The sequence below is a fragment of the Microtus oregoni genome, unplaced genomic scaffold (genome assembly GCF_018167655.1).
Source record: "Microtus oregoni isolate MIOR12 unplaced genomic scaffold, Mior012 000040F_ref0000088, whole genome shotgun sequence".
Lineage (NCBI taxonomy): Eukaryota > Metazoa > Chordata > Mammalia > Rodentia > Cricetidae > Microtus > Microtus oregoni.
In genome coordinates, this window is record NW_024543207.1 from 13,482,994 (window position 1) to 13,495,204 (window position 12,211).

Here is a 12,211-nt window from a genome sequence, read left to right on the forward strand (position 1 = left end):
CCACTGACATTTTAAAATAATACATACTATAGAATACACCTAATTATATACATGCTGTAAATTAAGGGTTGGAATCTGCAAGAAAAAGCTGTCTCTCTGAGATGTTTGGTATATTTTTTTTAATCAAGTTATAATTACCTTACCATGCACATATTGGAAGCATTTTGAGAATTTTTTAAAGACATTTTAAACTAGATTTTAAAAGCCCTTATTTAAGTGTCTTGAGTTACTTGAAAGGTGAGGACATTTAACGTCATATTTGGATTGCAGGCACATGACTCTGTCCACTGTAACTTTCTGCTTGGTTATTTAAGTGAACTGTGGTAGGAAAAGCTGTAAGCCATTTGTCAGATAGAACATTTTTATTTTGGTCAGCAGGAAGTTCATTCACATACTAAAAATTTAATTGTTCTTTTATGCATTTTTGGTTTTTCTTCTTCATGTATCAGTAGAAACATTCACATACAGTAAGGATTAAAGTGACATTTCTTGCTCTCTTATTTGGGAGTCTATGATCATTAGTGGCATATAGCAACTTTTAAAAAAGAAAAGGAGGAATAATTATTCCAACAACCCCAAGATAGCCTATCCATTTCCAATTTCTCCTGAAAAATGGCTGTTTTTACAATATTATATTAGAATTTTGTGTTAATTTAAAATTATTAATTCTTTGAGAATTATTTTTTTTGGGGGGGGATTGAGACAGGGTTTCTTTGTATATCCCTGGATGTCCTGGAACTTACTGTGTAAATCAAAGTGGCCTTGAACTCACAGAGATCAATCTACCTCTGCCTCCCAAAAGCTGGGACTAAAAAAAATACACCATCACTGCCTGGTTTTAAGTCTTTGAGAATTTTATACAATGTATTTTGATCGTATTCACCTTCCTCACTCCTCCCCTAACTCCTCAAAGATCTACTGCCCCTCTCTGCCTACAACTTCTTGTTCCATTCTTTTTTCTTTTTCCAAATACCCCACAAAGTCCAATTTTTACCCATACACTCCTAGGTGTGGGGTCATCCAGTGGTGTACGGTGGACAGGGCCCATGCTTTTAAAGCAAACTGACCCTTCCTCCTCCAGAAGCCATCGCCTTGCTCATAGCTCCTCACAGGGGGAGGTTCATGGAGCCCCTCCCCTACCATTGCTATAATGTCGACTGTCTTGATTTTGTGCAGGTCTTTCGTAGGCCCCATAGCTGGTGTGAGTTAGTAAGTGCAGTAGTCCTGTCATGTCCAGAAGACATGATTTCATTCTAGTCTCCTCAACCCCTGGCTCTTTACAGTTATTATGAAATACCCCCTGAGTCCTGTGGGAAAGGAGCATGACACAGATTTCCTTTTGTGGACAAGCCCTCCACTGACACTTCTTCACATTCTGATTAGCTACGACTTTCTGCATCTGTGTTGTTATTTTTAAATGTTTAGTATTTCCTTTCTTAACATATAAGCAATCCAATCTTCTTCATACCTTTGGAAAATAACAACTTCACTCTACTTAGGGATAACCAAAGAGAACAATTAGGTGTTGTCTTTCCTCACAAGTCATCTTGTATAGACAGCTACTTTCGAGTTCAGTTCCTGTTTTACTTAACATAGCAGAAATGTCAGGGTGGGTTGAGGCACATATTTTTATTCAATAAAGAGGACACTATAACAATAAAGACACAAGAAGGCTTTAAATAGAACGTAAGGGCATCAGCCATGTGCAGTTTGAATACATATCCTGGTTGGAATGATGGCCTCAGGCAGAGGCCTGTGAGATGCTTAGTCACTGAGCCAGACCTTAGACTTGTCTACTCTGTCACTTCCACAGGAAGCCAAGCGCTTTTCCAATATAGACAAGTCTTGGGTGAAGATTATGACACGGGCACATGAGATACCTAATGTGGTTCAGTGCTGTGTTGGAGATGAGACCATGGGGCAGCTGCTGCCACACTTGCTGGACCAGCTGGAGATCTGCCAGAAGTCCCTCACAGGGTGAGTACAGCAGTTCTCGGAAAGCTCTCTGGACCTTGGAGGTGAAAGAGTAGGTAATAAGAACCATATTTGTGCTGTTTGGCTAAGACTAGCTTCATCCAAAAACTATTGCATGAGTGAAGGTCTTCATTTGGAGCCTCATGCTCCATGCCCATCCTGATGTCAGATTCAGGACTCAGGATGTTTCCTTAAGACTGTAAGATCTTGTAAACATTCTAATATAGTCCCCATTTTGAAAATCATTGTACCCCCTTATGACATTCTTCTTCTATATCTATAGATACAGAACTGAAATATTCTATCATTTATTAATTATGAAATAGTGTATATAGATAAGCATTCAGGACTATAGAGATATGAGTGTATGCAATAGTATCTACCAGTGCATATGGACAAACAGACACATATGTAGGCTTTGGAAATTCAAAGACTCATAACATTTTCCCCTTGCTTTTCTCTTAGTGGATTTAAAATAAGATAATCTAAAGCCAGGCATGATGACATTGCCTGATTTTCAAACACCCAGGAGGTTGAGAACAGGTTAGACTACATAGTGAGACTTTATATCAAAAAAATAATCAAAACAAGAAAACAAAAAAACTAACCTGAACAAACAAAAAACCCAAATGCACTCACATACACATACCCCACAGACCAACAACAAACACAGAAATAAAAACAACTCTCCTAAACAAACAAAATTCACAAGTATACAAACTGTGGTGGTTTGAATAGGTATGGCCCCTATATGCTCAGTGTTTGAATGTTTGACCACAGAAAATAATGGGACTATTAGGAGGTGTGGCTTTGTGGAATAAGTATGGCCTTATTGCAGGAAACGTGTCACTGTGGAGGTGGGCTTTGAGGTCTCACATATGCTCAAGCCATGCCCAGTGGTATAGGTGCTTCTGCTGCCTGCAGAACTCTCAGCTCCTTCTCCAGCACCAAGCCTGCCTGTGCGCTGCCTTGTCCCTCCATGAACTAAACCACTGAAAGTGTAAACCTGCCTCAATTGGATGTTTTCCTTTATAAGAGCTGCTGTGGACATGTGTATCTTTATCACAATAAAACCCTAACTAAGATAGAAGTTGGTACCAGAGACTGGGTTATTGCTGTGATAGGCATGATCATATTTTTTTTGGAGGAATATGGATGTTGGGACTGTGGATTAGAAGAGCAGGTGAACTCTTTAGGTGGGGCTTAATGGGTCATCCTATTAGGAATATGGAAGGCAGCGGTGCTGAGGATAATTTAAAGTGTGGGTTTCAGAGGACTAGAACATTTGTCTGTGGTCTAGAGTCTGTTCTTGTGATGTTTTGGCAAAGGATGTAGCTTCCTTTTGCTCTTGTCTAATAACTCCACCTGAGGTTAAACTGAAGAGCTTTGGGTTAATTCTGTTGGCAGAAGAAGTCCCAAAACAGCCTAGTTTTGACTCTGTCATGTGTTATCAGCATTCATTCTTATGAAGATATATAATGGAAAGGAACAAGATGAACAAGAAAAAATACGAGATGTACAATTTGAGGAGAAAGGGGTCATCACAAGTAGAATGGAGCTAGTTATGTGGTCAAAGAGATAAACAGATTTAGGAATGGAATAAAGGGAGTGGTGACCTTGGGGCAAGATCCTACCTGCCTAAACTTGAAATTTGTGAAAAGAGATTAAAGTAAATCTCAGAGCTGGGTGTAGTGGTACTTGCCTTTAGTCCTAGTATTCCAGAGGCAGATACTGGAGGATCTCTGAGTTCAAGGCCAGGTTGGTCTATAGAGCAAGTTCTAGAAAAGCCAAGTTTAGGCAGTGAAGAAAACCATGGAAAATAGAAAGCAATTCTTCCAGCCCCAGCAAGCAGCAGAACTTGGCAGTTTTGACCACGCGGTTATTATTTTAGAGTCACAGATAGAAGAAATGGCTTATAGAATCTCCCTCTGTGCCTAAGAAAGCTGCTGATACTAGGCGAGTGTTGGAGGTGTCCTTGAATGGAGGCCCAGAGAGGCCATTGTGTGAAGCTGTGAACATGAAGCCTGAATTGCCTTGGAGCCCCGGAATACCTGCTGAATAGAGTTGCTAACAGGTTGTGGAATCAGCTCAGGAGAAAGAAGTGTGTTGCAGTCAACAAAGATGAACAAAATTGGAGCTCTGAAGAGTGCTTTGAAATCATACGTGGAGATGCAGAGTTTGGAGCTTGCCCAGTTGACTTTTGGCTTTGCTTTGGTGCAATATTTCCTCACCATCCTTTCTTTCCTCCATTTTGAAATGGTAATCTATATCCTGTGCCATTGTATGTTAGAAGTATGTAATCATTTTTAATTTTTTTTTTATTTTATTGGGGATTGCAGTTAAGAGATGGTATGAATTTCAGAAAAGATTTTGAACTTTGGACTTTTAAACATTATTAAGACTCTGATAGACTATGGGGATTTTTAAAATTGGACTTAATGCTATGGCTACAAGCCTGTGGGGGCCAGGAAGTGAAAAGTAGTCGTTTGAATAGGAATGATCTCCATAGACTCATGTGTTTGAATGCTTGGTAATAGGCAGTGACACTCTTAGTAGGTATGGCCTTGTTGGAGCAGGTGTGGCCTTGTTGGAGGAAGTATGTCACTGTGGAGGTAGATTTTGAAGTCTCAAATACGCTCAATCCATGCTCAGTGGGACAGATGCTTCTGTTGCCAGCCAATCAAGATGCAGAACTCAGGTCATTTGGTTTGCATGTATAGCTCAGGAGAAATTTAAATCCCGACATGAACCCAGAGGATTGGCTCTCTGAAGTGCTGCCAAATGATAGGGCATTTTAACAGAATTCATGTACCTCTGGGAGGCAGATGGCCTATCACGGAACATATTGACCTGGAGTTTGAGTCTGTTCTGAGGAAGGGTGTATTTACTTTTCTCCTAAGATTGTCTTCTAATGATGTGAATGAAACCTTTTTACAGTGCTGAGAAGCAAAGCAAAATCCCAAAATGAGTCCCTAAACTGTATTTCTATATTGCTGTCTATAAAGGAAATAAATGATACATTAGCTTAAGTAAAATAGGAGCTTAACATTTATGAAAGAATAAAGAAATTCTACCACTTACTCTGGGGAAAATAAAACAACAGCCTACCCTTCTCTTTGAGAATATGAAATACTATTTGACAAATCTTACAATAAAACATCAAAACACGGGCTGGAGAGATGGCTCAGAGGTTAAGAGCATTGCCTGCTCTTCCAAAGGTCCTGAGTTTAATTCCCAGCAACCACATGGTGGCTCACAACCATCTGTAATGGGGTTTGGTGCCCTCTTCTGGCCTGCAGCATACACACAGACAGAATATTGAATACATAATAAATAAATAAATATTTAAATAAAAAAAACATCAAAACACAAAGGTGGGAAAAGCAGGTGGTTGCATGATCTTACTGCCTTCTCACACCCAGTGGATGTCATTTTCATAAAGGTCAGTTCATTTGCATAGCGTTTTCCTCTTTCAGATACCTGGAGAAGAAGAGGCTGTGCTTTCCGCGATTCTTCTTCGTGTCGGACCCTGCTCTGCTGGAGATCCTGGGCCAGGCATCGGACTCCCACACCATCCAGGCCCATTTGCTGAATGTGTTTGACAACATTAAAACTGTCAAGTTCCATGAGAAGGTCTGCCCAGTCTTTATCACTGCCTGTTATTTCTCCATCTCAGAGTGTCCACTGTCTTTATCGAGTAGTTCTTTAATACCGTGTTTACAAAATATTTACTTCCTTGCCATTAGCTCTTGGGCAGTAATTAAAGGCAAACTCCAGTGTCCAAATTTACATTCAGACTTCTATGGTTTATTAGTATCCAAAATGCAGATTAAATATGATCAAGAATGTAGGTACAACACAAAGAAGCTGAGGCAGGTGGATTGCAAATTTGAGGCCAGCCTGGATGACACAGGGAGTGTAAAGCTAACCTGGACTATAATGCCAGTCCTCATTTCAAAACTCACAAGCAAGTTAAAAGAAAACACAAAGTAAAACACAAACTTAATAAAAAATGTATTTTATAATCATTTAATGTATTAAGTATTCAGAAATACAATGAGTTAAGGAAATCAATTAGTTATATATAATATCATGATTGCATAGAATTGCTGCATAGATTTGGTTAATTTTGTCACGCTTTAGAAGTTTTTGGTGCCCCTCAAACTGTTTTGTTTTATCTTTTACTCCTGCTGTGTTTATGGCATCATGGAGTTGGATAAGTTACCCAGCCCGGTGGAGAGTTCATTTGCACGGCTTCCAGAAGACACTGTTTATCTTTCTGTCTATCCTAGGAAAGGACCTTTCTTCTTTGACACTGTGCTCAGTCCTCCGGTGCCCCATATCAACACAGTAATGTTCATTTGCTCACCCTATCAGCCAGTTTAATCTATTGAGTAGCTAGCAAGTGCCAGGTGTTTTCCTTAAGAATGGGAATATGGCAGCCAGCCTCAGGGAACTCACACTCCGAGGGAAGAGAGAGAGAAATTTAGGAATAAGAAAGAATTCTGTGTGAGTGATGAACGTTCTCCCTGAGAACCCTATGGCTAGTGTCACTGCGGCCCACAGTAAGGTGCCTGACCATAATGGCTGCCTTTTAGTTGTCTACCAGGAATCGATCTGCCACAGCCCTAACTGCACTTTGTAGACGCCATCTGTTTACTTCTCTGTCTCTATTCTATTTTTTTTTTTTGAGACAGGATTTCTCGTAGCTTTGGAACCTGTCCTGGAACTCACTCTGTAGACCAGGCTGGCCTCCAACTCACAGAGATCTGTCTCCTTCTGCCTCCTGAGTGCTGGGATTAAAGGTGTGCTTCACCTACACCTGGCTTACATTTTACTTTTATTCTAGTCTGCTGTTAGTATTTGCTGCTTTTTTGAAATATGGACTTGTGTAGAAAAGGCTAGCCCAGAACTCATTCTGCATCCCTGGCTGGTTTCCAGCATATGGTTCTCCTGCCCTGGGCTTCCAAGTGCTGGGATCACAGACATCTGCAGCAATAGGCAGCCTGCCTTAGCAATTTGTATGAATGTCATTTATGAAGGTAAGTTTGTAGATTAAATGTGACCCAGCTGTAGGCTCCATTTAGCAGTCACCTCTGTAGGTCACGCTGCCTTTGTTTTCTCTTGTTCCCACCATGAGGATGGTCCATCCAGAATCAGGTCCTGATTTTGTGGGTTCTAAATTCTTTAAATTTTAAATACCACATGCAAAAGAGGAGACCAAAGTTTAAGATGCACCAGCCTCTTTGGAAGATCACATCTGTAGACACCCGAAGAGCACTTAACCCAACACTAAATTTCAGCACCCCCCCCCCCAAATTGTGTTTTGTTGGTTTATTTTTTTGTTAAACCAAAGAGCAGAAACAAAAGCAGCCTTTGCATTTCCTTGATTTCATTTTGTTTGCCGTGCACAGAGGGAGGGAGGTAGAGATGCAGAAGAGGTTCATCCTTCCAATGACCAATGCACACAAGAAATTAGTCTTAGTGCTGCCCTTCACATAAAGGTACGTCGGGGTCTGTTCTGAACTCTCGACAGCATGCTCTTCTCACGCTGCTGAGCTGCTCAGAGACTGAAGTGAGATGAGCCGAATAGGGGTTGGGTTTGATCGGAAGACTCATGAGAGTCCACTCCTGCAGGAACACCACACTTGGTACAGAACCAGAATGACTTTATAATGGCTTTGTTATCATCAGCATATTGATCAGGCCATTCCTAACATCAACCCAACAGCCACATGGTGTGGAATTACAGCCTCTCTGTGGGCTCCAGTTTGTTTGGAGGGTTGTAGAGCTTTTCGTTTCTCTTTTCTTCAGGCAGCACGTTTGCATGAAGTATTTCTTTTAGAAATAACCCCAGTCCTTTAGGGTACTGATGAGCTAGAATTAACCTGGATTTCCTCCTTAGGTTTTAAAGTTAGCTCTTTGTGGTTGTTTCAACATTTTGTGTTTGACTTTGTGTCCCGTTTTGCCATTTTCTTTATGATTTTATGCCTTAACTTTTTATGGGAAGGGTAATATTGAGGAGAGGACACAGAGGGAAGGTATTTCCTATTTTTATATGAATATGGCTTTCGTTTTCATCTTCTAACATAGGTCTATGATCGAATCCTGTCAATTTCCTCTCGAGAGGGTGAGACAATTGAATTGGACAAACCTGTGATGGCAGAAGGCAATGTAGAAGTCTGGCTTAACTCCCTGCTGGAGGAATCCCAGTCCTCATTACATCTTGTGATTCGCCAGGCAGCTGCAAATATTCAAGAAACAGGTTTCCAATTGATTGAATTTCTTTCTTCCTTCCCTGCCCAGGTTAGTGTATTGAAACTGGAAATTATTTTTTTGATCAAACAGTCATTTTAAATCTTAGATATTGCCTATTATAAGCCTCATAAATGGTGTAATTTTATTCTGGCTGAATATTAAGATTTTCATAAAGACTTACCAAATATGGGTGAGCTTAAAGATTTCAACTATTGCTTATTTAACCATATACAATTATAATTTTAAATATGATTTGAGGTCACAGAGATATTTGATGTATTTTCTTTAACTTAAAACAGTTTTTCTCTTACCAAATATCCGTATGAAACAATGATCCTAGACCATACCATAGATCATAAAAGTGTATTCAGCACATCTTAATTAGAAAAAATATTCTTTAGTATTAAAATACAGAAAATAATTTTTCTTAGTCCTTATGGCCAATTTTATGGGTATCTACTATGTACCAACAAAATCCCTCTTCGAGTAGTGTCAATTTAATTTAATTTCTTATCTGCGTGTGACCTAAAAATCTATTTAGAGCGTGCTGTGAGCTAACCCTGTGTGATTTAAGATCCCAAGAGAGATGTAGACACATCAGAGGGCTCTCACGCTTAGGCGTTAGATGAATGACATCAATTGAGTCCATGGACTTTGAAATAAATCAAAGAAGTTGATACAATCAGGGCAATCCATTTGTATAATAATTAGAGTGATTTATTATAGTGATTTCTGTGTAAATTGGAAAGCCTATGCAAACTGTAAACGCACATATATAAGCTCAAAAATCTTAGCCTCTTTTGTTTAAAACCTCTGTAAGGTTGGATTATTAGGGATTCAAATGATATGGACCCGGGACTCAGAAGAAGCCCTTCAAAATGCCAGGTTTGATAAGAGAATCATGCAGAAGACAAACCAGTCGTTTCTGGAGTTACTGAACACGCTGATCGACATGACTACAAAGGACCTGAGTTCCATGGAACGAGTTAAATACGAGACTCTGATTACCATCCATGTGCACCAAAGGGACATCTTCGATGACCTGGTAAATACCTGATAAATGTCCTATCATAAATGGAAAAGCAAACTCAAGATGCTGTCTGTGTCCACACACTGGATGGATAAGATTGATTTCGTGAAAAATCCAGATTCAGGCACAGGCACTCCGCTGTCAGAGTGTACACGTCTGACTCACTTTTCAGCCACAAGCTGAAATTTCAGTCATATTCTGAAGATCTATACTACACCATTGGGGTGACAAGGCATTACTCTGAGTCTCTGTGTTTATTTCAGATGCTAAAATGTCATGCCATGTCCCGAGAAACTTTTCTCTTTCTTGTTTCCCTTGTACTTGTTGATCCAAGATTACTGCTTTCTTGGGGGGCAGAAATTATAGGCGTGCTGGTAGTAGGAGCTGTTTAGGCGTCTTTGTGTGTGGGGATTTGACAAATCACGTCCTTCACAAGTTTTACCGCCCTTTGTGCTGTTGATTGCAAAGTGGCCCTTCTCAGGGCAGCGGATATCACACAGCGTTTGCCTTTCAAAAGATAAAGGGATGGATAAGGGGAGGCACACAATTACAGTTATGTGAAAAGTGAAAAGAAATTAGAGCTGTCCTCTTCTATAGAATGTAATATTAGGTAAGGGATAAGAAGCTCTTACACTCATACTAATTTTCTGGATTGTGTTTAGACCCATTATGTAAAAAAAGATTATGAAAGATTGGTCCTGATGTGTTGGAACCAAAAGACTGCTATTTTTTTTTTTTGAGCTATTTTGTGTTAATCTTCTGGCCTAATAGCTAAGCACATTGTTTGCTTCTCAGAGAAATAAGGGGCACAGGGTAATTTTAGATTTCTTATTTGTCAAAGAGAAATGATTAAAGTATCTTAAAATTTTGGTCAAAATTTCAAACAAAGTCATCGCCAGGTGTTAACCTGCCATTTAAATGTTACAATTTTTAACCTGTTGAAAGCCATAGGAAAAAGCCAGTTTAAACAAAGCTTAAAAAGATTTCATCTTATTCTCAAAAGGCTCCCTTTCTGTGATGACATTGTAGCTTTGTCTTTGTGCTCTCTTAGAGTGAATCTCATGGTTTAGATATGTGGTACCAAGCCCAAAGATTGCAGTTATAGAAGTGACTCTCTTCTTACTGAACTGGAGCGTCATTTCAATGTGATCGACCTAGCTGGAGTGGTCTTGGTTCCTCCCATTCCCATAGCATCTCAGGTCGCTTTTGTGTTGACCAGGAACTGATTGGGTCAGGTGGTGAGAGACCCGATGTCTCTGGCCTACCGTGTCTCTCCTTTCCCCTCTACCTCTGCGCCAATGCTCGTGTGTCTGCCTGGCCAGTGCCTCACCTCAGGTCTAACGCGCACCTTTTGCCTTTCAGTGCCACATGCACGTCAAGAGCTCCACGGACTTTGAGTGGCTGAAGCAGTGCCGGTTTTATTTTAAGGAAGACTCTGACAAGATGATGATCCACATCACAGACGTGGCTTTCATGTACCAGAATGAATTTTTAGGCTGCACTGACAGGCTTGTCATAACTCCGCTCACAGACAGGTGATGGGAGGATTCTGTGATTCCGTAGTCCCTTTCTCCTCCTCCCGGCGTTCTAGTCCCTCGGGCAGCTTGGGGGACTTTTTGCCAACAGCTCTTTTTATAGCAAGGCCTTTGAAGGTTAGTATTTCTAGCTTTCCCTGTGTCTTCACATGGAGGATTCGGGTTTGTGTTTGAAACAGACCCGGCTTCTTTTGCCTTCCGTCTTTCAGGGGCAAACCTTGAATGGACAAGAAAGGAATTAATTACCGTGAGCCACTAGGTGCAAGCGCGGTTGGCATCGGAGGTTATGTTATTAACTTCAACACCTGTTGTTCTTTGGAGAAACAATTAAGGTGTTTTTAAAAAGCAGAGAAAAATGGAGTAACGCCCAGCTGAAAACAGGAAGACTGATTGGGTACAGGCGGGCACACGGGAGTTGTCATTTGGTTTCCCGTTGCCCATCACCCGCCACTCACACTCGTTAATTGCAATTGTCAGCTCGAGTGGATTAAGAAACGCCCAGGCCACCCATTATCAATACCTTTAGCTGTTTTTGAGGGCTTTCCCCACGAAGAACCGAGAGTGATGTCACCATCCTCAGGGGCTCGGGATGAATCAGAAGTGAAAAGGAGACAGCCAGATGATTTTCAGCCTCCAGAGCTCTGCTTCCTGACCTAGTGAGACTCAGGAGAGCCTCTCTGAGGTCATCATCAGTGTCCACCGTTTGATGGGTCGTTGTCAGCAGCATATAACATACTGTAGTCACTTCTGCCTGGAAAACCCTCCTGCCACCCTCCATTTCCCTTTCCATTTCTTTGCTCTCTACCACCCCCCTCAAAGGCGCAATTTATTTCTATCTTGCTCATTTGAATGTACTCTCTTTAGACTTACAGTGTTAATTTTATACTGTCACCATAACCGTCATCACTAGGTCAGAAGCTTAAACCACACAAACCTATTAATTTTACCTTCGTAAATCAAAAAAGGGATGCTTTTCTTCCTAGGGACACAAGGGGGCGCCATTTCCCATCTTTTCGGGCCTTTAGCAGAGAGCCTGTTGGTTGTAGGACCTAGAGCCTCCCTTCTCACTGAGTGAGAGCAGACCATCCCAGCGACAGAGAGAGCTGCCCTGTTCCTTGACTTGTGGTCTCTTCCTTCACCTTGACAAGCACAAACAGTATGCTGAATTCAAGCCGTTTGTCTTTGCACCTCCCCTTCATTCCTCTTGTGTCTTTGACATGCTTTTCTGTCTCCTGTTTGCCCAGAATGGACTGAACCCACTTTGTAACCCAGGATAATCTGTCTACCCCAAGGTCATCACATTGATAATATCTACAAAGTTCCTTTTGCTACAGAAGGTGATATGCTCTCAGTGTCCAGGGATTAGCACATGGGCACTTTGGGGGCCACATTATTCTATTACATGCCCTCATTC

At 40.9% G+C, this 12,211-nt stretch overlaps 1 protein-coding gene across 1 annotated transcript in view; it reads left to right on the forward strand.

The window, feature by feature from the left end:
• Dnah5 (dynein axonemal heavy chain 5) overlaps nucleotides 1-12,211 on the forward strand; it is a 221,755-nt gene that overhangs the window by 58,804 nt on the left and 150,740 nt on the right. Inside the window, exons 31-35 of the mRNA XM_041632097.1 lie at nucleotides 1,814-1,977; nucleotides 5,451-5,607; nucleotides 8,068-8,280; nucleotides 9,053-9,277; nucleotides 10,625-10,797. Of these exons, the coding sequence (XP_041488031.1) occupies nucleotides 1,814-1,977; nucleotides 5,451-5,607; nucleotides 8,068-8,280; nucleotides 9,053-9,277; nucleotides 10,625-10,797 (932 nt within the window). The remainder of the gene's footprint in view (nucleotides 1-1,813; nucleotides 1,978-5,450; nucleotides 5,608-8,067; nucleotides 8,281-9,052; nucleotides 9,278-10,624; nucleotides 10,798-12,211) is intronic.